Source organism: Poromitra crassiceps, assembly GCF_964638095.1.
Source record: "Poromitra crassiceps genome assembly, chromosome: 23".
Classification (NCBI taxonomy): domain Eukaryota; kingdom Metazoa; phylum Chordata; class Actinopteri; order Beryciformes; family Melamphaidae; genus Poromitra; species Poromitra crassiceps.
In genome coordinates this window covers 23,174,253-23,200,863 of record NC_139639.1, presented here as the reverse complement: position 1 = coordinate 23,200,863, position 26,611 = coordinate 23,174,253, and the positions used below count along the sequence as shown (strand labels likewise).

The window sequence follows — 26,611 nt, the reverse complement described above, 5'->3', positions numbered from 1 at the left end:
GTTAAGGCGGAGATGGAGATTGAGAAAAGATTTCTCTACGTCCGTGAGGCTCTGTTGGAGAGTGGTTGCTGCAGATTGGAGGGAGGGGCCAACTGAATACAGGATGGTATCATCGGCGTAGAGGTGGATACGGGAGTTGCCCGCTGCTTTAGCAACATCATTAATATATATGGAAAATAAGATAGGGCCCAGGATAGAGCCCTGTGGCAGAATGGCCGTCTGGATAAGTCAGTTAAAAGTGAGTTGGGGACAAGCGTGTACACACAGCATGTTTGTTTATTTGTTTGTTTATTTATTTATTTATTTATTTTGTTAGTTAGTTAGTTAGTTAGTTAGTTAGTCTAATTACTGTTACAGCTCCACGGCCATTTAATTACAGCACTTTCTTGGACGCGTGGGTAGCTAGCACACTGTGACTGGAAATCTATAAAGACACATCGGCTGGTGATGAGGAGGGTCCCTGGAAAGCAAGTTGCTGTGAAGATCTCCAGTGAGCAGTAGGCTATGTATATAGTTTCTCTAGTTCCTCACTCTCAAAAGCGTTTATTCAGGAAACCACAAGCCCCTCTTCAGAATAACACTGTCAAGTGTGAGAGATGGAGAATAGACGCTTAGTGTACATCGAGTGACACCGTCTCAACTACCTGTCCCCTACACCTCCAACACTTCCATTCAAAGCTCTTCTCATTCTACCTGTAATCACCTAACAGTCTCTAAACTCTTCTGCATGCAGTGCCAGCGCCCCAGGCTGTCTAACGTCCCAGGGCTCCTCAGGAGCTCCTGAAGCACTTTCATGTGCTGACGTGCATTTGAGCTGAAAACTCACCGTTTGTCAGCACTTCACTCCCTCCCTGTAGCCTCGGTTTCTGCTCCTCCTTAACCTCATGCCCCTCTGACTGGATTGAAGACTTCTAAATTATCCATAAGTACAGTATGACTGTCGGTGTCTATCCTGTTAGTCCTGCGTTGGATTCCCTGTCTATCTGCACATTGTATGCTGGGATAGGCCCTCCAGCCCCGTCCAACGGGGTAGTTAGTTCGAAATTGTATTGTCCACAATGTAGAAAATTGCCTTTGACTTTGACCACAATCAACATGGAATTACAAACAAGACAATTTGACATGAGAACAGGAAACGAGCTGCTTATCATGTAATTTTAAAATGTCATGCTAGGCTAAATTCTGGGGAAAGGGTAATCTGCATAGGCTGATATCAGACAGGGTGGTCAACTCGTTTCACTCCATTTCCATATTCAGAAGCTGTCAACTCAGTGGAGTGGGCGGATTCAAATGTCTGCACCCAGGGAACAATGTGCAAAAAGTACAGTGCAGATTACGCCAAGAAATGTATGGGGGAGGGGCTAGGGTATCTTAAGTATGCAATTATGCACTCAGCACAAACAATTGACTATATCTACATATGCATTTTGGTGGCTCGCGGGTTGCCTTTAGCAAAGTAGTAAAGAAATCCCATTAAAGAAACTCCATAGTGTTTGTGGACTAGCAGGGCGGTAATGCATCAGCTAATGAAGATCAGATTAAAGGTGTTTGGGTTCTCATGAGCTTTGACCTCCCACAGGGCAGCGATGGTGAGTCTGGACCCAGAGGACAGCAGGGTATGTTTGGCCAGAAAGGAGATGAAGGATCCAGAGGATTCCCTGGTCTACCAGGACCCATTGGCTTGCAGGTAAGCCTCCATTAAATCCACATAATTTCATACAGATATTGATCCTCTCTCTTTCTCTCTCTCTCTCTCTCTCTCCCTCTCTCTCCCTCTCTCTCTCTCTCTCTCTCTCTCTCTCCCACATGACAACATGATCAGGTTCAACACAGCCTAGTAAGCGTGCATATCGGTGTCCTTTCTGTCCACGCCAGCCACAACAGAATGATTTGCTCTGTCTGCCTTACATTACATCAAAACAGAGCATAATTTATTAATGCAGCCTCGGCTCCTAATAACACTTTGTATAGCTCCTGGGCAAATAATGCTTTTCCCGCCCTCGGGGTCTTTCCTGAGCGCGGACAGTTCTAAGAATCCATCACCATCGCTGACATTTTGCATTTGGCATCTTGCCGCGGCGTTAATGGCAGGGAAGCTGCCGTTGGTTTTGCACTCATACTTCATCATTATCATGCAGCGCTCTCAGGCCCGACTGACAGAGCAGCTGCTGTGACAGACCCTAGCTGCTGTCACCATGATATTTACATTTCAATCAATTTACACTAATTACACATTTTATTTCTTTGCATTTCCCCCTGAGAAACACAACGAGGGCTATACCATATTGTATGTTTGCTTTTACCAAATTTTAGATTGCCCTTTGAGGATATTAGATTAGATTAGATTATAGCAGCAATTCCCATGTTGTTTAGGCATCGCACCCTCTTCTACATCCCGATCAGGTTGACGCACCCCCCAATCCCCCCCACACCTTAAAAATCCATACAAATGAAAGCAACACAGCCTATTTATTAAAGCCATATTAAAGGCATACACTTTAATCGTGCACAATAATCAGAACACAGGTAACAAAATCGTCATACTGACTCAGAAACAGATTACATGGACAAAAACAGTCCTTCAAGAGTCATTACCTCTGCCAAGGAGGTTATTGTATCCGGTGCCGTTTGTTTGTCTGCCTGTCAGCAGGGTAGCAGAAAAGTTACTTATTTTCATGAAACTTTGTGGAAGTGTGTAGCATGGGCCAATGAAGAGCCCATTAAAATCTGGTGGGGATCCAACTCACGAACAAGCAATAATAGCCCGAACAAGCAATGAAGGTGAATAATAGCAGATCGTTGGCCTGAGAGACAGATCATTTGAAACTTTATTGCACCGTTTCTATTCAACCATAGTAACTGCATGTCAAGTTTATATGATCATTCATTTCTATAATAACTGCGTTTGCAATGTTACTATAGTAATTCAGTGATAGTAATAATTGCCACAAATAAAAGACAAAGCAGTCACTGTATTTGTACGCACAGCCATTGCACACAGCACCGAAGAGAGAGAGACATAGGGGCACTTTACACGAGGACGGTTTCCTATGGAAACGGGGAATTATTTTATCGTTAGTGCCTCCCGTTAAGACGGCGACGGCAAATTTGCGCTTAGGAAACGACACATTTTAAAACCACCCTCTAGAGTGGAATTGTTGGTGACGCTCCCCGCTGAGCGCTCCATGTAATCGCTTTGGAACGGCACATTTCAGAAACTCTGACGTGCCTGCACAGGCGACACACGCCATAGCCGTGCGCGAGTTGGCAACCAAATAAAACGTCAGTATGAATGAAATTTGGCAACATTCAGAAGCTACACTGCGGCCAACTTCAGTTACATGTTCATAACGTTACTGCTGCGAGGAGCCGATGGCTGTACCCGGTCGGCATTTAACGTTAGTTACAAAAGCACGTCGACAGTGTTTTCTCACTGCCAGTAGCCTACAGTAGGGTTTGACAGATAGCTAGTCCGACAGCACAGTCTGACTGTGCTGCGCTGACCGGGAGCCTCCCGGTCCTCGCTGCTCGTTAAAGATTTCCAATAGGCGTTATTCTGATAAACTGGTCACATATATGTTACATTCTCACCAGACAAATATTAAAACTTTAAAACAGTTTGGGGTTTTTTTTTGCTTGAAAAAAGCTTTTTGGCAAGTCTAAATGACTGCGGTAGGCATACTCTACTTCCGCATTTAAAACAGGAAAGACGATTACAAAATTACGTCATGCAGAACGTCCTTGTATGGGCAAAGAATAAGGTGATCACACTGCCACCTAGCGACCTGGCATGTACATTACGGCGTTTTAAAAATTCAACAGCGCTCATGTAAACAGGGAGAAGGTGTGAAGGAAAAGGTGTGAAGGAAACGCTATTGTGTCGTTTCTTTCAGAAACTGTCCTCGTGTAAAGGGCCCCATAGTGAGAGAGAGAATTCAGAACCACGGATAGCTCCCCTCTTTCCACTGCAGCCTCAGAGAGAGAGACATGAGTATTTTCAGTAACCTATCACCAATAATAATAATAACAATAACAATGGCCAAATACTTATCAATGCGACGGTGTTGCATTGTTGCAGAAAGCTCTCCGATGTTTGGCACAGTTGAAGAGCATACCACTAAGGCTTAGTCCTTCGCATGGCTGACCCAGTTTTGAATCTGACCGGTGGTCGTTTGCCACATGTCATCCTCTCTATCCCCCCACCTTTCCTTTCAATCTACTGTCCTATCCAGTAAAGGAAAATATAAAATACAAAATGAAGCCTCAACTCATTTTCAACAGCATGCAGTCTTTGCTGATATTGAGTCTTCACTGCTGTCAGAGCAGAGAAACCAGCCTCGCATAGATAAGTTCTCCTCTTTCATGATGCCTGATAAATTCAGATGTTCCACCTGAAACTTTCCCTGGTTTTAGCCAGTTGTGCATATTTCCACGAATGAACTACTTGCTAGTTAGCTCTCGCCACAGGCTGCCCGCAGGAGCTGATGTGCATTTTGGGTACATTTATTCAAATGGATTTATTAAAATGTTTAATTTAAAATTAAAATGTTAGGCTTACATTTAACAAAGTACATTTTTTTAAATGAATGTTTTCATTCCATGAAAAATTCCACTTGAAAAAATAAAAAGTTACCAACCACTATTACATTTTTCCTCTCACACACCCCCCTAAGCAGTGGCTCCCAAGCTGGAGGTGCGACACATACCTGCCAACACTCCCGATTTCCGCAGGGGTCTCCCTTAATTATTATTCCTTTCTTGGTAATTACTCCCGTTACTGTCTTTCAGAGGCTGTAGTGGGCTTAGTTTTCACAGCAGAATGAAGTTTCTTGTATCATGTGAAACTAGATGGCCTAAGGCATCCATTGGTACCAACCCTGTCATGCTAGCTTGTCGGGAAGGGGGACAAATACTGGCGATAAATGTTCCAATATTATAAAAGGGGGCCTTACCAAAAAAAAACTTTGGGAACCACTCCCCTAAAGGCGCACCCCTGGGTGGGAATCCCTGCATTATAGGATCAGATTTACCCTACTGTACTCTGTACTTTCTGTGCTCTCCTGTTCTTTCCTACAAACTGCAGTAGAGGGAAAGAAGAAGAAAACGACAGGACAAATGAGCTGAAGTTGAAGAAACCTGCTTTGGTGGCAATGAATACAGAAAGGGCACACTTTAGAATGTCTTGAAGTCAATTATCCAAGGACCCACCAAGGATGAAATGAAAGCGAAGCTCCGCTGGTCAATGGGGCCAGATAACGTTGTTATTAAGTGCGATTAGCTTTTAATTGGGCATAATGCACTCCATCTCCACTCTTTTAATTATGTTTGGCTAAGCTGCCCCTCAATAGATGGCAGCAGCCACTGCGAACTCAGCTCTTCAATGCAATTATCTGTTGCATTTAATGATTTTCTACTGTGCGGGAATGAATGGCTCTGATTTGAAAGCCCTGCATCGGTCAGGGCTGTGTTTGCCGTGGGACACTGGAGTCCGGTCGCGCTGAGCGGGAGAATTCTTCCGATTAAGAGGTTCAGACGTAGAGGAGAGTAAATATCAGATTTGATTACACCGGACTGTCCTCATAGTCCAAGACTAGTGTGGAAAGTGGAGGGAAATGCCAAGTCATAAATAAACATTGATTGACGTCCTGATCTATTGTGTGTATCTGACTGCCAAACAGTAGGTGTGTGTGTGTGTGTGTGTGTGTGTGTGTGTGTGTGTGTGTGTGTGTGTGTGTGTGTGTGTGCGTGCGTGCGCGCGCGCGCGCGCGTGCGTGCGTTCTGTCTGTCTGTCTGTCTGTCTGTCTGTCTGTCTGTCTGTCTGTGTGTGTGTGTGTGTGTGTGTGTGTGTGTGTGTGTGTGTGTGACTCCAGACCAGTGTCATAGTCAAGTCACTATATTTTGAGTCCGAGTCACCAAAGAAGAGTCTGAGTCGAGTCCCCATTACCTGAGTCCGAGTCCAGAATTACTGAACATGAGCGTAGGTGGAACACACCTGCCTGCGCTTGTATGAAATGGAATTATGCCAAATTATTAGGGACTATTACCCAAAACAAACAAAACAAAAGCCAGAGTCCTCGTCTCCAACTTCCGAGTCTGAATGCACAAATGCTTGAGTCCAAGTCCGAGTCATCAGTGCTCAAGTCCAAGTCAAATCACAAGTCCTGAAAGTACTACAACACTGCTCCAGACATAAAGTACTACAACACTGCTCCAGACATAATAGACCTCTTCTTTCCTGCCTTCTAGTCCACTGGAACACATCATTTACAAGCCAGCCTAACAAGTCCAGTCTTCATATTCATACATTATCCATAAATGAAGTTGATGCTTTATTTATTTTTCCATTCTTACTAGCCGCATGCTTTATTACTATGACGAAGGTCCCAGTCAAACTCATTCATAAATTAGCCTTCGCTGCCATAGCAGAGGTGCAGTGAATTAGCCTTCCCTGCCATAGCAGAGGTACAGTAAATCAACAAAATGGGCAGAAATTGCACATACATGATCACGGTGATCGATATCCTTGTCATTTTGGTTTTATGATAACTTATCATTACCGCTGCCTTCCACCCACCTATTGATTATGCATACTCCATCAACACAGTTTAACTAACAGAATAAGTCGTAACTGCAATTAGACAGGTACAATAAACTACAATAGCAAAATGAGCACTCTTTCATTTTCATCGCTAATCGTTTTGAAGACGCACCCAAGTTGTATTCAAACTGTTTTTAAGCATGATTGAATCCCAAAGCTGAAGAATAGACGCTGCCTGCACGGCCCCCTTTGATTCCACTTTAGATGGATGGAGCCCCTCCCCCCCTGGTGATTACCCAGCCTCCCCTAGCCTTTAATTACAATAGGTGTTCTTGTTGACTAATTGTCTGTTTACTGTTTACTTCTGGGTGTGTTAATGTATTCCCCACCACACGCTGTAGGTGGGGTTTCTAATGTGCAGTGGTTAATTCCTCAGGTGTCGCCTCAGATGACCTTTTTCTGTTTGCTCAGAAGATTCTTCTTCTCCTTCGCAGGGTCTGCCCGGCCCACCAGGTGAGAAGGGAGAGAATGGAGATGTAGGACCCATGGTGAGTGGAGCTTCTCTGTTATTTTTCCTCTCTCCACAGCAATTCACATTGTCTTCACGTCACGTACAGCCCGTCGAGGTGGGAAATTGTGTTAATTGTTCCGAAATCTTGGCTGGCTGCTAAGTTTGGCAAATCCGCCAGCCAGCCCAGTTGGCAAGTGTTTCTGAAGGCTGCGGGAGATGTATTGTATCCAAACAACCGTTTCAGCTGTTAAAAATCCATTTAGCTTATGCTTTTCCCATTGCACGGGTGTGCAGTACCCTACCCGTCCTGTATGCTTTTCCATTATGTTCTGTTCATGGTTCAGTACAGTTCGGCTACGGTAAAACTGCACTTGTACAGCCCCTTTATGTTTTTTAGGATTGGTGTCATCATGTAAGTGAGCAAAACGCAACATCGGTGACAACCACCATTTTAAAATAATGAACACAATAGAGAGCCAAACTCACACCCACACTTCCTGGTTAGCCATACGCACCAAGAGATTTCATCTGCCATTTATTTTCCCATAGACATTTCGTATAATGCTTATAAAAATAGTTGTACTTAGTCAAACCAAATGATTCAGCTATATTTAGAAACAGGAGAAACCATAGAACATTTCACTGGGACCAAAACATTAAAAAAAAATAGCGGATTAAAATATATATATATTCTTTCAAATTATTATTTTTATTTTTTATTTTTTTGGTCTGAGCAAAATGTTCTATGGTCTCTCCTGATTCCAAATATAGCTGGATCATTTGGTTTGAATGCGTAAAACTTTCTATAAGCATTTTACGAAATGTCTATGGGAAAATAAATAGTGGATGAAATCTCTTGGTGCGCATGCTGAAGCAGGAAGTGACGTCGACTTTGGCTCTCTATAAAAGTGGAAAGTCAGAGAAGGATGAGAAAGTGAGAAAACAAACAATCAATGGAAAACAACAACAAACGGCTAATCACAGTAGGCTATGGGCTGGGGAGCAAATCCCTCAGTACACAAACAGAAAAGTTGTTTTTGAAAAGAATCAGTGCTACATTCAACAACTATCGCTGCTGTAGCTGGTGAAGCAATATTGTTTACATGCAATATTATTTCAAGAAAGAAAGAGAGGTATAGGGCTCTATCGTTGCAGCGGCGCAGTTTCTAGGCCGAGCGCCAGCCGCAGCGCAAAGCAGTGGGCGTGGAAAGGCGCACTTGATATCGTCGTGCTGGCGCTAGATGCAGCCCAAAGCATTACAACCACGCCTTTTAGGCGTAAAATTATGCACCATCATGCTCATTGGATAAGTGCAATAAACGAATCGCACGCTTGCCTTTTTAGCTCCAATTCCAGTGATCCCGCAAAACCAGACGAAAGCCAAACGCTCTGCCCCCCCCCCCTCCCTTCATCCAGTCTGTCTGTCTGCATTATAGGCTATTATTCCATATTATTATGCTTCTCAAACCAATCTAACTGCAGTTTCAATACTGCAAGCATGTAAATACGCTACACTATAGCAAGATCAAAGTGAAAATAATGTTCTAAAGGCATCAGCTACAAAAATATAGCCTATCCCTATATGATGAGATTAATTTTATATTGGTGAAAGTTTGTTCAGAATGATATCGTTTTCTCTCCCCTGCTGCAGGTAGAATGATGCACATAAATATACCCTACATTATGTAAAGTCATTGCATAAATGTGTTTTTATTGTAAAACTAAATGTGAAGTTGGGCAAAGTTATTGGAGCGGACATCACAGTATAGCACATGACAGTAGAAGCGCGTTCTGAAGCGCGTTCCTCTGACACTTATCTAAATGACGTTAAATCGACAAAGGATATATATAGGCCCAGGAGGACATATATGTTTCACTTAGGGTGGTGTTTTAATTTCGATTATTTATTTGGTCCAATATTGAAATGTTCTACAATTGCAGGCTGTGTTACCATTACACATTATTTTAGATCGACCTTTTATATCTATTTCGCCTCATTTAGTTGCTATTTAGTAGCGAAATTGAGTACCCAATTGCATGCTGGGGCATTCACAGGCAGTCAGAGAGAGACAGTCGTATTGTGCCTGTCAGACTGCCTGCAGCCTCAAAGCGGTACACGGAGTTGTTTTACCCAGGCTGGACGCGTTGTCACACAGGCTTGTGACAGTAACTCAACGCGGAAGGATTTATTTCACAATAAACTGGTAAACGCACACCAATGCCTGCTCCTGTCAGTAGGAGAGAGGGAGAGAGTGACACAGGTAAGGGTGACAGAGGAGAGAGGGGAGGAATAGGCCTGCTTTTCAAAGGCGCAAGGCGCTAAATTAACGCCAGCTCGGAAGATAGGTATTTAACGCCGACACGCCCACTTTGGCCCATTCTGGGACTGCGCCACGCCCATTCGGCCTAAAGCGCATTTGGCAGCGTAAAGCCATATTGATATCGTCCCAAAACAGGCGCAAGGCACGTTTTTTTGCGTTTAAGGCCCGTTTTAGCGCCGAAGGCCTGTGGGAGAATAGGGCCCATAATCCCTGGAAAAATAGGACAAAAGTCTGGAGTTGTTGATGTTACGGGTTGCTATTTTCTGCTGTTGCTGTCGTTGCACATGTGCATTCTGGAAAGGGTTAAAATTGCAATGTAAAACTAAATGGTACCAATCCTGTATTATACTGTGCCCAAACCCACACCCAGCACAGGTTCCTCACAGGACTTGTACAGTGGAAAAAGCATAATAGTGACTGATGACACTTCTGAATCCACTTACGATGGTGGAAGGTCATAAATCTCGTCTCCCCTCCTGCACTAAACACTAAACTCTACTGAACACACACTTCCATCTGTGCTGACAGGGTCCACCTGGTCCTCCTGGCCCCAGAGGTCCTCAGGGTTCAAGCGGAGCTGATGTAAGTCTCGTCGCTTGGTTTCATTTTGTAGACAAGGCTTCAGTCACATTCATTTCAATTTAGTTGTTTCGTTGTCGCTAACAATGCGTTTCATCCACAGGGTGCACAAGGTCCTCCCGGTGGCATCGGTTCGATGGGAGGCAATGGTGAGAAGGTAAGAACCAATCCCATTTAAATCATAGTTGACACACTTGGTACCCACTTAGCACGCCCACACTTATCATTAATTTCATTTTCTTTGGTATATATTGACGCAAAATAATGTGAATTATTTCTCGTTTTGACTCTTAAGTGTACTGCCGCCATTTACAAACATAGTAACTCATGCAAAGTGCAGTGTGTATGAAAGCAAATATTGTTAAGTCTCACAGTTCTGTAGCAGATCCAAACCAAACACACACAGATGGCAGTTTATCCATTAATTAATCGATTAGTCAGCCGATAACAGCAGACTGTTTACTGTCAGAATGATAATCCACACTTACTGTGATTCAACAGGGAGAGACTGGTGAGGCTGGCAACCCTGGATCCCCCGGAGAGCCTGGTGTCGGAGTAAGTACAGTATCGTATGGGTAGATTCAGATGGCCATTACTCGACTCTCTTCAGACAGCATTCTGAACTTCCAAAACAAGAGAACTTACTACTTATACTTGTGTAAACAGTGGTTAAAATGCATAGAAAATAGCATACACTTCCAGAAAGTGTACTAATTGCACCCGTGTTCATTCCTCCCTTATGTCTTTGTGACTGCTTTAACAATCTGGCTGTGAATATATTTGAATGCAGCTGATTAAGTTTTGTTTATTATTTGACACTTGAGCCGTGGGGATGTTCTACCTCTGGCTGTTTCAGCTCCATATTAGCATATGTTGACGTGTAGCCAAGCTAGCAACCTGGGGGCTTTTCATCAGATAATTAGTTCAGCCATATTTGGAGACCTCCGATGTGCTTGTGTCATTAATCTAACCCACAGGGCAAATAGCCCTTGGGTTATTTAGCTGTACAGACTCATCACAAAAGGATGTGTTGTGTGATGAATTCCAATAACATATTATTTGACTTTGACTTTTGAATCACAAGCAGTTCTCACCCACACAATACATCCAACATCTGTTTCTCTATGCATTATATTGCATTTGCCCACAATAGTGCCACTGGCACTGGTTTCGATTAACTTTACAATGGCGAAAATCAAGATCAGCTATTCAGAGTTGGATGCCCGTGTAGATTCCCTGCCTACCAACATGATGGCCGTATGTTTGAGCCCCCGTCTTACCTCCGGCTTGGTCGGACGTCCATCCATACAGGCACATTTGGCCATGTCTGTGGGTGGGAAGCCGGATTAAGGGTATGTGTCCTGGTCGCTGCACTAGTGCCTCCTCTGGTTGGTCGGGGAGCCTGTTCGGGGGAGAGGGGAACTGGGGAGGATAGCGTGATCCTCCCACCCGCTACGTCCTGCTGGTGAAATTCCTCGCTGTCACGTGAAAAGAAGCGGCTGGCGACTGCCCATGTATCAGAGGAAGCATGTGCTCGTCTACAGCTCGACCATGTATCAGAGGAAGCATGTGCTAGTCTACAGCTCGACCATGTATCAGAGGAAGCATGTGCTAGTCTACAGCTCGACCATGTATCAGAGGAAGCATGTGCTCGTCTACAGCTCGACCATGTATCAGAGGAAGCATGTGCTAGTCTACAGCTCGACCATGTATCAGAGGAAGCATGTGCTAGTCTACAGCTCGACCATGTATCAGAGGAAGCATGTGCTAGTCTACAGCTCGACCATGTATCAGAGGAAGCATGTGCTAGTCTACAGCTCGACCATGTATCAGAGGAAGCATGTGCTCGTCTACACATGTATCAGAGGAAGCATGTGCTAGTCTACAGCTCGACCAGGTCAGCAGTTTGAATTGGCCAAGTACAATTGGGGAGAAAACACGAGGGTCGCAGGTTCGTATCCACGTGTTACCTCCGGCTTGGTCGGGCGTCCATACAGGCACGATTGGCTGTGCCTGAGGGTGGGAAGCCAGATTGGGGGTATGTCTCCTGGTCGCTGCACTAGCGCCTCCTCTGGTTGGCCGGGGCGCCTGGTCGGGGTGGAAGAGAACTGATGGGAATAGCATGATCATCCCATGTGCTACGTCCTGCCGGTGAAGCTCCCCGCTGTCAGGTGAAAAGAAGGGGCTGGGAACTGCGCATGTGGCGGAGGAAGCATGGTGCTAGTCTCGGCTCTCCCCAGATCGGCAGAGGGTGGAGCAGCGACCGGGGCAGCCAATAGGGCAGCATGGGGATAAATTGGCCAAGTATAAGTGGGGAGAAAATGGGGGGAAATGATCTCAAATCCGAGTGGTGCCTGGTTGTGTAGAGCAGCGCGGCTCCCCTCAGTCTTGAGTATGGGGTCTGAGTCCATCAGGTTGTATTGACGGGGCTGAGTCTACCGCTGTGTATCTGTTTACAGTGACAGATAGGCCCTGTGTTCTGAGTCTACCGCTGTGTATCTGTTTACAGTGACAGATAGGCCCTGTGTTGCACAGCACATTGAGTCTACCGCTGTGTATCTGTTTACAGTGACAGATAGGCCCTGTGTTGCACAGCACATTGAGGCTGTGTATCTGTTTACAGTGACAGATAGGCCCTGTGTTGCACAGCACATTGAGGCTGTGTATCTGTTTACAGTGACAGATAGGCCCTGTGTTGTGTATCTGTTTACAGTGACAGATAGGCCCTGTGTTCTGAGTCTACCGCTGTGTATCTGTTTACAGTGACAGATAGGCCCTGTGTTGCACAGCACATTGAGGTCGATTAGAAAGGTGCCATGCTGCTGGCATCGACCGCAAAACAGTTCTCCTCTAATGGGCCGACTAACGATCTCTCTTAAGCGTGTGGCTTGTAATTATACTTCACCTGCTGCTCTGAGGCGCAGCCAAGACTGGAACACACCGTTTCTGCCATTACTGGGGCAAAACACAATTTGAGATTGTAATGATAAAGACTATTGGAGTAATAGTTTATCATAGAGGTGGAAAGTTAACTAAGTAAATTTACTCAAGTAAATAAGTACAATTTTGAGGTACGGGCACTTTACTTTACTTACTCTACATTTCAGAGGGAAATATTGTACTTTTTACACTGTATCTGGTGGTGACTGCAGTTACTAGTTACTTTGTAGAATACGGAACATATGATGAGGTCATAAATTATGTTACAATTTTATGGTTTAAACTCCAGAAGAATATATGGAGAATTTACACTTACAACATTAAAATAGTTCTTACAGCATCAATAATGTAACACTTTGTTCTTCAGAATGAGTACTTTTACTTTCCATACATTTTTACTGCTAATGCTTTACTGAATGCACAACTATTACGAGTATTCATTCCATTATGGTACTGCTACTTTTACTTAAGTAAAGGAATTGAGTACTTTTTCCACCACTGGTTTATTGGAATAAAATATGATTGAATAAAACAAAGAAGCTGGATCACGTGATGTGTCATTCAAAGCAGAATATACAGCAGATGACATTTTCTTTTGGCTCTTGTTGTCTACTTTAGCCAACTGGTGACAGCACAGTTTGGTAGATCCTTTGATGTCAGGAGTGACAGATCAATATTCGTTGTGCGTCATTTTTTTAGCATGCTATTGTCAAAGTGGTCACGGTCCTTATGTGGGCGTCACGGTAACAGCTTGTGATGCGTTTGTCCTCAGGGCGGGAGAGGAGAGACCGGTGAGAAGGGAGAATCCGGCCCACCCGGAGCTGCAGGGCCCGCCGGGGCCCGCGGACCCGGTGGAGACGACGGTCCCAAGGGAAACCCTGTAAGTCCGCTCTACACAGATACACACACAGGGATGGGAGGATTACTTTAAAAATGTAATCCGATACAATTACTAATTACCGTCCTACAAACTATTACCTAAAAAATTTAATCAGTAATGTAATCACTTTCCAGTCATTTCAAAAGGATATTTTTGACAAGAGGCCATGATGAATTGACAACTGTGATTCTACGTTCGAGACAAGTTAGAGGTTGGAATTTCCCAGTTGAAATTCTCGATTTCCAACCTCCAAGCATTCCAGGTGCACGACACTGTTGTGTGTTGATTCTCCGTGAAGTCGGGGTATATGGATTTGCCCTGAGTTTACAAGTAGGAACTCCGACTTTGAGTGGCATTGTGCGGATCATTCTTTATTTTAAAATGTATTTTTAAATTGTAATCAATAATCATGCTGGTAATCCCAATTTTTACTAAATGTAACTGCAATCTGATTACATATTTTTCTGTAATGGATTACAATTAATCTTGTATCCCGATTACGTAAATAACGCAATTACACGGAATTCGTTACTCCCCAAATATGCGTGCGCATGCACGCACGCGGACACACACACACACACACACACACACACACACACACACACACACACACACACACACACACACACACACACACACACACACATACACACACACACACACACACACATACACACACAGCTGTGGCTGATGCCATTATTAGAACTGTCACTGATAGTATCGCTGTGGCAAACTTGTCTCCGTGCAGCTGTCTGCTGTTGGAGCTGTAGTTGACTATGAGATGAGCTCTGTGTCAAATCTCTGAGTGGAGCTCAGTCTCCTGATTGACTCGCTCTGTCTGTCTGCAGGGTCCTGTCGGCTTCCCTGGAGACCCTGGCCCCCCTGGTGAGCCCGGTGCTGGTGTAAGTGCTATATTTAACCCTAAATCAGTCTGATCTTGTCATTGCACTGTACTGTATGTTTAGGGTACTATACCATTCATTCAATTAAGTATTGCTCTGATCATACTACGTTAAATAACAAGAGGAGTATGATATCGAAAATGAAATCAAGATAAAGATGCTTTTGTTTTTTTCATGTTTTCTTCTTGATTTTCATCGTTTTGCATTGTAGAATTAGCAGTTAGTCTTTAGATTGTATTTGTTTGCTTATTTTGAAGTGAGATACATAAACTCCAAACTGTATCTGCAAATAGCATCACACACTGTCTATGATATGACCTGAATGGTGCGATTCCATGTGAGTCATCTATCCTCTGTTTTTTCCTTAGGGTATTGATGGTTTAGGAGGAGACAAAGGAGATGACGGAGAAGCCGGTCAGCCTGTGAGTCTGCTGTCATTGACCCCCTCTGTCTGAATGCATTGAAACTACCATGTAAACACATGGAAAATGTCATAAGCCATAAGTAACATTGTGAATCCAATATTGAAGGCAGTATATGAATTTAAATCCTATGTACACCAGGCAAGTTGACATAGATCCCATTTACAGCAGTGGTGTGGGAGGGGAGTGGTAACAAACAATACATAACAATTAACTAATTTGCTATGAAGTGGATTTAAGTTGAATAGTTCTATCTACTCTAATTTAGGGCCCTCCAGGTCCATCTGGTGAGGCTGGAGTACCGGGACCTCCTGGCAAACGGGTGAGTACAAGTCGAGAATGATGCATGAGAGGATTCTTCTCTTGATCTCTTGAGATGTGCTCTATTTCTGCATTCAGAACACTCACAAGCTCAGAGCTATTACTGACTGTATAGTAATTCAGTTACCTCCCGTAATTGTGAATTTTGCATTACTATAATACAGATTCAGCAATCTTGGGTTGGCTTCAGGCCATTCGACTGCCAGCCGGCTGCCTGCCAGCCAAGATCCTTGGTAGATTGAACAAAGATAAAACAGAAAGTTAACTTGACATAGCATAACACAACTCAACCTCATAATAAACAATATAGATATCACGATTTTCTCCAAAGCAATGTCCCTATGGTGTAACAGAGCTCAGTTATTTGGCATGGCAGCCGGCTGGCAGCTGAAAGATTGCTGCCACTGTACATGCGCATGGAAGAAAAATACAATAAAAGACAGAGACGAGAAGTGATGTCCTTGGCTTGACTGTCCAGAGCAGACAGTAATTGGAGATAGAGATTGTTCTGCAGGAGAATATTGACCCATTGTGAGTTTGACTGGCAGTGATGTTGAAGCAGTAGGACTAGCTACTGGCAGTGATGTTGAAGCTGATGTTGAAGCAGTAGGACTAGCTACTTATGTCAGGAAATGAAGTTGTCACTTCCTGCTCTGGCACTGGATGCCTTCTCAGCCATATCAGACTGGAGCGCCGATGATTTCATTTCACCGGCCGAGCGTTTTTACGACCGCTTCCATTTACAGTAATAATGTTTTATAGGGAGCAATAAAGCACAACGCTAATGCGCCCTAATGAACGGCTGGCACAACATGGCTAGTGAGAATAGGGGCTTTGAAATCTAAAGTTAATTCTGTGTACTTCGCTATGGAAATTTCTTGTTATACTGCAGAGTTCATGCTCAATAAAGTCTAACTCCCCCTCAGTAACTCAGCCAAGGGTGCAGAGCTGCTGTACTGTAGCTCACCTAACTCTGCTGCTACCTCAAAATGTCACTGCATAACGACAGACAGTAGATAGCATGCAACTCTTCTTGCTTGTCAGCTAAGCTCATAACGTTAGCGATGCGTGATAGACACTGACTTATTCTGCCTGCTATCATGAATCGAGAGGGATCACTGGATGAAGCTGCTTGGTGAAAAGCTCTTAATCGTAGTTTCACCACAGAGATTTCTAAATACTTGGTCAGACAGGAAGCATCTGGTTGAGGCTGATACACATTCTCATCATGATCGCTCAGCTTGTGAGTGGATTTTCTGGGTTGTTTGGGCAGAAGAGGATCAATAGGAAGATGGCAACGACTGACTTAAAAAATGCCAAATCATTTTCTAACAGTGGTGGTGTTTCCCTCACAACGACTCAAACACTTCCTCGTTAAGCATTAGGCACGCTCATTTGCATGTTTGCCATGCCGTTCTGAGGCTCAGATTTTAAGTACAGGCTTGAGAGGTTGATCGTGCATTTAAAAAACTTCAGTAAGCACTTTTAGGCTCAGCATTAGCATCCAGGCGACAGAGGCTGCGCATGCAGCAAATTAGGGCCCAGTTCCGTGTCCATTTTAATGGACTTTGTGATATGAGGTTTCTTCATCCTTCTCTATGCTAATTCCAGGTTAGCCTCTTCCCCAATATCTCTTCGAAAGTGGTTCCGGTCCGGTGGTCACTGATGCATGGGGCTGTTTGGTTACATTAACGAAAAATGCACACACCAACACACACACACACACACACACACACACACACACACACACACACACACACACACACACACACACACACACACACACACACACACACACACACACACACACACACACACACGTGTGTTAACACTCTCATGCATGTATACTTGCCAATGTCCATAACCTACATTGAGGACCAGCCTCTCTTTTGTTTGTTCTATTAGATTATAGGTTTCTAATGGCAAACGACAGCCCACTTACAAGGCTTTGCCCGGAGGCTATGTGGTGAAAATACTGTTGTGTCTGTTAGGAATGTAGGCCGATTTACTTACATTGATGTTGCCTGACCCTGAATGACCTGCATTTTTTATACTATTCAAGGTCAGCGAATGCATCAGCTGAATAATTAGTGTGTACAAATTACTCCTTGTGAGCAAATGTTGGATAATTGTGTCATTTCCCTAGAGGATATGTTGTGTACTTTTTCTTCCATAGGCAAAATTAGCCATGAAGAGCCATGGGCAGGGTGGGAATTTCATCGTTTTAGGGGCAAGGCCATTTGGCCTTCGGCGTCGCATATGTTTTTAGGGCACAAGGCCACATGCCAGGGCACAAAGGCCATTGTTCTATTGACATCATGATGAGTGATTTTTCTGAAATGTGTTTTAAAATGAGGCAATTAAACATCCTTTGCATAGAGCAGGCTACATTAAACTGAGACCACTGATGCTTTTAAAGCAACTGACAGTAGCAGGCTGGTAGCAAGGCACTGCCAAGGTGGCCTTAAGGATCTCAGGGCATCACAGCCAGAGGGAGGGGCAACGGAGGCCATGTAATTCCCACCCTGGCCATGGGTATTGGAGCTATGGGAGCCTTAGTTAGTTAGTTAGTTAGTCAGTTAGATAGCTTCTTTGTTTGCTCCTTCATTCGTTCCTTGGTTACAGTGAGTGACATACAGCATGTATTAATTGACAATATGAGGCTGTCATGTGACTGATGTTCTGTCCTGTTCCTCTCAGGGACCGATTGGACGAGCAGGTCAAGAGGGCAGACAAGGAGAAAAGGGATCCAAGGTAAGTCGCTAACCGTCTGACGCCCACATTAGTCTGAGACTTAAACCTGAGATGAAACTGTTGAACTGTGTCGAGCTGATCGGTGCTGTGATCAGGGAAAGAAAAGGTTGGATAATGGCTGCCAGAATTTAGCCTCCTAGAGGTGATGTGGACCAAATTCAGTGAAATGTCTGTGGTGTTAGGCATCCACTTGATCATCTAAACCAGTGGTTCTCAAAGTGGGGTCTGGGGACCCGCAAGGGTCCTCGAGGGGGTTCCAGGGTGTCTCCAGAAAAGAATATGAATAATTTATTTACACTATAACTCCATCCATAAGTAACACATCCGTGGTCCGTGGTCCGTGGTCTAATTTGTGTCAGTTTAGGGGTCCTTGATGTGATTTTTTTTTTTACAACCACTGATCTAAACGAAACAGCCACGCCCACTCAACCCTCTTACGCCCTAGTCAGGTGTATAGGTGCTTAGCACAGGCATTGTAATAGCAGTGTGTATTGATGAAAATGAGCAAATTAGTCTCAGTGGAAAAGCGATGGGGTTCCTTGAGGCTATTGGTGGATTTGATTGCTTTGTTAAAACCCATAATAATCCTGATGATTACACAGCAGACTAGACTCAAATTGGAAGAAGAAAAAAACATTTTGAATGTCAGCCCTGATGAAAAAAATCTGTCTTCAAATCAGTTGTTTCAAAGGAAGGCACACACACACACACACACACACACACACACACACACACACACACACAGACTGACAAAAATCAAACAACTCCTCTCTTTCTTTTGTTCTTGCTGGCTCACTCCCCGTCACGCATTTCCCTTCTACACACATGCACACACACACGCGCGCGCATGCGCGCGCGCACACACACACATGCACACACACGCACACACACACACACACACACACACACACACACACACACACACACACACACACACACACACACAGAGTGAACATTCTATCCACATTGAGGTAAAGGATTAGAGTTGATTTGATGGAGACAAGTGAAAGCCTGTGCTTGTGCGGTGATCCTCAGTGTCAAATCCAGGCCTAATTGGTTGTCAGAACAATTTAATCCCCTTATCCAATCATCCTCGCCGATATGACACCCCTGAAACCTCAATACATTCAAACTCCCTGTTACTCTTCAAGGACAGTAGACGAGATCGGGCAACAATTGATCTGTTAGGGTCATGCAAGTCCTCCAAGCTTCTCCAATCACCCTGAAGGCAGATGGTGCAGAATATGAAAACACTGTGACTTCTGGAATAAAGGCAGATGGTGCAGAATATGAAAACACTGTGACTTCTGGAATCTGGATCACTTTCATTCCCAAGTACCGTAAAGGTCATGTTGTCACTGGTGCAGCAGACACATATTGACATACCATCCATGCTAACACAAATGTAGAGACTACGAGACTTTGCATACATTGCAAAAGGACACCAGCGAGTGTCCGCTAGTGTATTGGCGCTGTGTGTACTACCACGAAAGGTCGGTTAAGAATATTACATTTATTGTAATTGTCTCTTTTTTACAGGGAGAATCTGGAGCCGAGGGGCCAGTTGGCAAAACTGGACCAGTCGGACCTCAGGGACCCTCTGGGAAGGCTGGTCCAGATGGTCTGCGTGGAATCCCTGGCCCCGTTGTGAGTAGAATTTTGTTGATGAAAAACCCTGAATATTTGTATTTTATGCCATGGGACACTCTCTTATGGTTTAAACAAAAGTACTTAGTTCAGAGTACTGTTCCACCATGCTATGAATACATTTAGAAAATGCATTATTTACTCAAATAGATAATTCAGTATTTCTGAAATGTAATAAAAAAAAAAACGTTTCACTAATTACCATATTTGCTGTCAGTCATGTTGTAAGAGTGGGCATTATTTTTTCACATTTTGCAAGTGAACTCTTTGTTTATTCTCAGGGCGAGCAAGGACTTCCTGGTTCTTCTGGTCAAGATGGCCCTCCTGGACCTCTAGTAAGAGACCTTCTGTCCTCCCTAGTTGAACATATCTACTCTACTGTACAGATGTAGTTGTCTCAGATGTTGTTGTCTCCCCATGTTGTGCTGCATATATCCTACTCACAGAACCTGAATGGATAGCAGTCATTCCCATTCAAATTAACGATGCAGGAGCGTTGGCCATTTTTATGTGAACCTTTGCCTAGCATTCGTATAACCGATTTGCGGCAAGTCGCTGAGGTGAGAGGTTTTGTAGCAAGAACCGAAAAAGCTTCTCCGCCTCACCTTCGCCATCTTGCTGATGTAAAAACACTGCAACTGTTGATTTGACAATGTTGCTGCGCATTCATCTGAAAGAAAAGAGTTTTGTGCTACAATATACCAGGTTTGTTTGTGATAACATTCAAGACAGTATTGTTCAGCAGTTGCTGCCGTGCCTACGCAGGACAGATCCAGGTACAGGATAGGCTCTTCTGCTAAGGCTGTCACTGTGTAATAGAGAGTTCTAATTCATTTCACGGACAGCTGTGCTTGACTAACTGATTCTTCTTCTCCACAGGGACCCCCTGGTCTTCCTGGTATGAAAGGTGACTCTGGCTCCAAGGGAGAGAAGGCAAGACATTATTAAGATGCTAATCTCAAATTGCTTCATTGTGTATTCCTCATATCTGCTTGTATGCCGCTTATCTGAAACCCCCTAAAGTAAGCAAACATCTAGGGCCTCTATCGCTTTGTTCACATTCTCCCACTGAGATGAAGATAGGTTTCACTCTATGGACTTGTCACAAAGTGATTTAGTGCAGTGAATGAATATGTATATCCCAGTCCCCGATAATATCATCTTTGTAATGGTCATTGGTTTAATGCCAGCATGCAGTAGTCAAATGGGATAGAAGCAGATGGCCATAACTCTAGTCTGGCTGCAGGTGCCGAGGCAGACCACTATTGTTAAATATGACAACCACTATAAACACACTAATTAATTATTTATATGCAGAACTAAGACAGAACTCTGGTCCTCTGGCCAGACATTGTTCATAAACTTACAGATGGATTTGCATATGAGTTTCACTTTGAATAAGCACTTTCATTTTCTTTAACAGTCATGTGGCTAATGAATGGACATTATGAATTAAGTAAACTTTGTTAGATGTGAAATTATCTTTCTGACAAATGGGCAATGAGTATAAATATTGTTTTTAGTCTATAATTTTGTTTGTCTGTTTTTGTCTTTCTTTTTGTTCTTTTTTTTCCTCCCAGGGTCATCCAGGTTTGATTGGTCTGATTGGACCCCCTGGTGAGGCCGGAGAAAAGGGAGACAGAGGTTTGCCTGGACCTCAGGGTACTGGTGGTGGCAAGGGTGATCCTGTAAGTCAACCTCTGTGTCTAAGAAGAATATTATGCTTTCTCATGTTGTTACGCTCTCCATAAACATAACTACACTGACTAAATAAAATAGTGATCCTGGATAGATATATGTTAAAAGTTGTATGAAGTCATAGTACATAAGACAAGTTGGACAAACTCTTCCGTCCAATGTTAAATGTTAAATGAGACCTCCAGTCATTGTATCCTGATCGGTGTCTTCTGTCTGTCAGGGTATCGGTGGCTCTCACGGCCCTCTCGGTCCTCCTGGTCCTCCTGGTATTCCTGTAAGTTCCTCTTCCTGTCAAATGAACAAATATATTTTTCCATTCTCTCATATCACGACTGTTGTTCATCTCTCTTCATTTTGCCTTATCTTCAGGGCCCCTCAGGATCCAAGGGATCCAAGGGATCAAGCGTAAGTTCTGGTCTTCTCCCTCGTCATATTGTGTATTTACCAACATGTGTCTTGTGTCTTGTTGGACTGCGTTCCCTCTGACATTAATTGGGCTCACAACGCTTGTGTTCCCTTCAGGGTTCAGCGGGTCAAAAGGGAGACACTGGATTGATTGGACCACCTGGACCCCCTGTAAGTTAACTGTTCAACTTCCTGTTTAAATCTGGGTAGATCCAGATGTCTGCCCAAGCCTTAGGCTCAGAAATGCACTAAGGATGCTCTAAAGATGCGTTAACAGGTTAGAGAAGTACTGTACTGTCATCATGCCACTGAGCAAGACTTTGAATGCCCAGTAGAGTACAGTTATATTGGACTACTGCAGAACGCCCTTACTGCTGCGCTCCAGACGACTCGGAGGTTGGATTTTCCGGTTTGCGACCTCCAAGCATTCAGGTGCACAACGCTGTTGTGTGTTGGGTAGTCTCGCTGGTCAGCCTCCAAGCTCGACCTCTGAGTTGTCTGGAATGCAGAAATACCCCTTGATAAATGCATGTTCATAAAGATAACCTACAGGATAGGCTAGGTTAGGATGTCGATTAGCTAGGTGACATGGTCGCTAGGTAGTTCAGGTTAAAGTTACTGTCTGTGTCTTCTTATCTCCACTTCTCTCCACTCTCTCCTCTCTCTTCTCTTCCCCTCCTCTCTTCTCTTCTCTTCTATGCTTGTTTTTTTTAGTTTTATATAAGTTGTTCAATTCTGTTTATTGACTGTGCTTGGCTTGATTTAGCAAGACACATTACTCGGAAGTCCTCTGAGACATGCTTGTGAATGAGGCTTATATGCAAATAAACTTGACGTACTCTGGCTATGATCTTTCTCCTCTGTGCTACAGGGTCCCCCCGGTGACATCATCCAGTCACTGCCCATCCAGCAGGCAGCCAGGAAGACCAGGCGGCATGCTGAGATGCAGGCAGACGAGCCCTTGGCCGACTACGGCATGGACGCCATGGGTATGGAGGGAATGGAGGACGTCTTCGGGTCCCTCAACAACCTCAAACAGGACATTGAGCGCATGAAGTTCCCCATGGGCACACAGGACAACCCTGCCAGGACCTGCAATGACCTGCACCTCAGCCAGCCTGACTTCCCAGACGGTAGGATGGAGTGGGCTGGGGTGGGGAGGGAGGGTTTTGTTCATTTTACCGTTTTTCCCAAACGTTTAAACACATTTCCTGAAACTGTGGCTCAATTTCCCAAAACTCTACACACAAAACTGAAAAGAGTTAACCACTTTGTCAAAACTCCACAAATCTCTTGCAAAATAACACACGGCACTCAAAACCATGTCATCTCTTCTCAAGACTGATTCTTTCCACCATAACAATCCACACAGCTATTATATGTTTATGTCTTACAACATCAAATATACACTAGTGTGTAAAACACTACCAACAAAATAGTGTTCATAGTATTTTTTTTTGTCCCAAAATAGCATATTTGATGCAACACCAATCTTACAGTACCTACTTTAGCAAAACTCAGTACAATGAGAAACATGTTTGGACTTTCTGGGGATGTAAGGATAAATCAGTGCACAGATACAAAAAGATAAAGAAAATATTTGTTACTGCAATACAAAATGTTCAGCTGACTGAATAAAGTCACCTGAGGCCTCGTTTATACTCTTGGCACATGAGGTGTTTTTCCAATTGAGTTTGCACAGGTGAGACCTGAGTGAGACCAATTGGTAATCAGGGTGATGCATTTTGAAGGCCAGCGTTTTCCAGGTGAACAAAGTGTGCTAAATGAAGCAATTTGTGTTTAGAGTTTTGCAAAAAAAAATGATTAAAATGATATTTGAGTGAGAACAATGTAATTGTGCTTAGAGTTTAGCAGTTTGTAGTCATGCTGTTGATACATGAGCGTCACGTTTTCGGAATTTTGTGCATAGTTCCATTCTTTGTGTTTGTATAAGTTTGGGGGAAAACTGTAATATTGATGATTCACATTTAGGACGCAGCATCTGTCTAGTAGAATTTGGTGTAGCGTTGCTGTGATCGTATTAGTAGTTGTTGTGTGGGCACTAGCGCCCCCGCGTCAGTCGGGGGCGCCTGTTCGGGGCGGAAGGGAACTGTTGGGAATAGCAATAGCGTGATCCTCCGGAGGAGGCATGGTGCTAGTCTACGGCTCTCCCCAGATTGGCAGAGGGTGGAGCAGTGACCAGGGCAACAGGGGGGAAATTGGCCAAGTACAATTGGGGAGAAAATGGGGGGGAAATCAGAAGGAAAAAAATCGTCGAACAGAGTAATATAAGACAAACACAAGGAAGCAGAACAAAGCACAAGACACACAATTGCAAGGAGAAGACCAAGAAAACTTTATTAGGAAATAAAAGAAAGCTCGGGCGGGCCAGGTCAAAGAGGGATCCCCTCGGCTGAGCATCCAATAGGCTCCGAAACAAACAGTGGAGTGGACAATACTGTAACCTGCCAATGGTCCATGCAGGAAATGTTATCAGTGAAACACAAGTGATGCGCTACAATGCACAGAGTGCAGTTAGAAACCTGCTCACAGAAACACAGTAAATAATATTAGTGATAAAATACAGTAAGATGGATCGGATATAACTGTCTTCAATCCAAAGCCTCGCCTCAGCAGGAACAAACAACAGCCTGAACCTCCCTGTAGACATTCTGCCAAGTGGAAACCTATTGCTGAAATAACTCATGTGTGGAGACATATTGTGAAACGGATGAGCGATCTTGTCCAAGATGTTGTCGACTTTGGACAAGAGAAAAAAGAGCAGTGAAGAAGAGGAGAAATAATCGATGATGACCTACTGTAGGGTCCAGGCGTCTCCTTTTTCTTTTAAATCAACTTTAGACAAAAACACACAGCATCAAGACCAAGTCAATGCAGGTAATCACTGCCTTCAATCTCATGCGTGTGCTTCCCTCCCAGGTGAATACTGGATTGATCCAAACCAGGGATGCATAGGAGATGCCATCAAGGTGTACTGTAACTTCACCGCAGGAGGAGAAACCTGCCTCTACCCAGATAAGAAATCCACAGGAGTAAGTAATGGGCAGTGGCTATGTTACAGTAACATTCAGTATTACCAGTCCTGGATCAAGTGGTAATTGCAAAATAATTCTTAGCTTTTGCCTCAAAGACCGCATGAAAAAGCATCTTTGCTTTATATTCATAATGTAGTGAGCGATCAATCAAAAGTCTAAAGAAACCGATCGAATATAAGTCAGGGAAAGACATTTTATATTGGTTGATTGGAGGAGTGTGGAGGACAGGCAGGATTGTTCAGAAATCTGATGTTTATATTGGTTAGAAATTAATATTTATGCTTACTACTATAGTGCATCATGAGGTTTGGGGTTTTCCAGGTAAAAGTAAAAGTAATGGCAGATCATTCAGATCATGGGAATTTAACCTGGTAACAAATGGGTGGGGTTTGCCTCATAGGAACATATTTAAAGGTATGCACACTATGCAGTAAACCCCACCCATGTGGTAATTAAAGGAGGTTTAAATAAACACTAAGAATTATTTGCGACCAACCAAAGTCTGCACACAAACTACAGTACTGCAATTTTGCTTATAAGTCATATTTTTGTCATTAATTTGATTATTTGTTTGTTCTTTACTTAACAGGTTAGAATATCCAACTGGCCCAAGGAGGCTCCAGGATCATGGTTCAGTGAATTTAAACGTGGCAAAATTGTAAGTCAACCCAAGCTGCCTTTCTATTTTCTCTCCTTTTTTTGTATTCCCTCTCACTAGATAAGACATTCACATCCCTTTTAAATACGTTTTTCAATTCCGGTAGTTTACCAGACACTTTGTCTCAGCTAGTAAGGTCTTCCCACTCGCTCTCTCTTTCCTCTTCTACCGCCTTATGTCATACATCCCTCCATACATCTCTCCCTCCTCCTCTCCTTCTCTCCATGTGTCCCTCAGCTGAACTATGTGGACGCGGCAGAAAGCACCCTCAACACGGTGCAGATGACCTTCCTGAAGCTGCTGAGCTCCTCGGCGCGGCAGAACTTCACCTACATCTGCCACCAGTCTGTGGCCTGGTACGACGCCAAGGCCGACAACTATGACAAGGCGCTGCGCTTCCTGGGCTCAAACGATGAGGAGATGTCCTACGACAATAATCCCTTCATCAAGGCCCTGTCGGACGGCTGCTCGGTAGGCACACACTGTTTAACTGTCACACATTACTCCTTACTTGTCTTAAAAGAAATGATTTACTTTACTTATTACTCCCCTAGAAAAGTACAATTGGTGACAATGCTCATTACTTTTGCATTACATGTACGACCTAAAGCGACCTAAAGACTTACTTGCATTCATTGGGTCAATAAATATTGCAGACCTAAGCCCACATTACCAGCAGAAGTAGTCTAAGTAATGACAGGCAGTGAATCTTTTACAGTTTTTAATCAAGATAGAGCCTACAGCATTCAATTCTGAATGTTTGAGTTGTATCTGGCTCTTTGTTGGCTCGTTCATTTGCACTCTACTACTCGCAAATGACGATATTTCCAACATGACTTGAAGGCAGCAGAAGACAATGGGGATCTTTATTGGGCCATTAAAGTTGTTAGAAAGAATACAGAATGTAACGCAACAAACCTGTCTGTCTGTTAGATCAGTAACTGTAATGTGATTATTGAAATTGGAATAATCGTGCTTT

The 26,611-nt window shown here is 43.8% G+C and overlaps 1 protein-coding gene across 1 annotated transcript in view; it reads left to right on the top strand.

Annotated features, from left to right (window-relative positions):
- col11a1b (collagen, type XI, alpha 1b) overlaps window positions 1–26,611 on the top strand; it is a 117,200-nt gene that overhangs the window by 88,590 nt on the left and 1,999 nt on the right. The window contains exons 46-66 of the mRNA XM_083659329.1: window positions 1,580–1,687; window positions 7,033–7,086; window positions 9,899–9,952; window positions 10,053–10,106; window positions 10,451–10,504; window positions 13,662–13,769; window positions 14,618–14,671; window positions 15,040–15,093; window positions 15,362–15,415; window positions 18,115–18,168; window positions 19,708–19,815; window positions 20,097–20,150; window positions 20,695–20,748; window positions 21,396–21,503; window positions 21,734–21,787; window positions 21,883–21,918; window positions 22,036–22,089; window positions 22,790–23,051; window positions 24,859–24,971; window positions 25,564–25,632; window positions 25,870–26,103. Coding sequence (XP_083515455.1) covers window positions 1,580–1,687; window positions 7,033–7,086; window positions 9,899–9,952; window positions 10,053–10,106; window positions 10,451–10,504; window positions 13,662–13,769; window positions 14,618–14,671; window positions 15,040–15,093; window positions 15,362–15,415; window positions 18,115–18,168; window positions 19,708–19,815; window positions 20,097–20,150; window positions 20,695–20,748; window positions 21,396–21,503; window positions 21,734–21,787; window positions 21,883–21,918; window positions 22,036–22,089; window positions 22,790–23,051; window positions 24,859–24,971; window positions 25,564–25,632; window positions 25,870–26,103 — 1,794 coding nt within the window. The remainder of the gene's footprint in view (window positions 1–1,579; window positions 1,688–7,032; window positions 7,087–9,898; window positions 9,953–10,052; window positions 10,107–10,450; window positions 10,505–13,661; window positions 13,770–14,617; window positions 14,672–15,039; window positions 15,094–15,361; window positions 15,416–18,114; window positions 18,169–19,707; window positions 19,816–20,096; window positions 20,151–20,694; window positions 20,749–21,395; window positions 21,504–21,733; window positions 21,788–21,882; window positions 21,919–22,035; window positions 22,090–22,789; window positions 23,052–24,858; window positions 24,972–25,563; window positions 25,633–25,869; window positions 26,104–26,611) is intronic.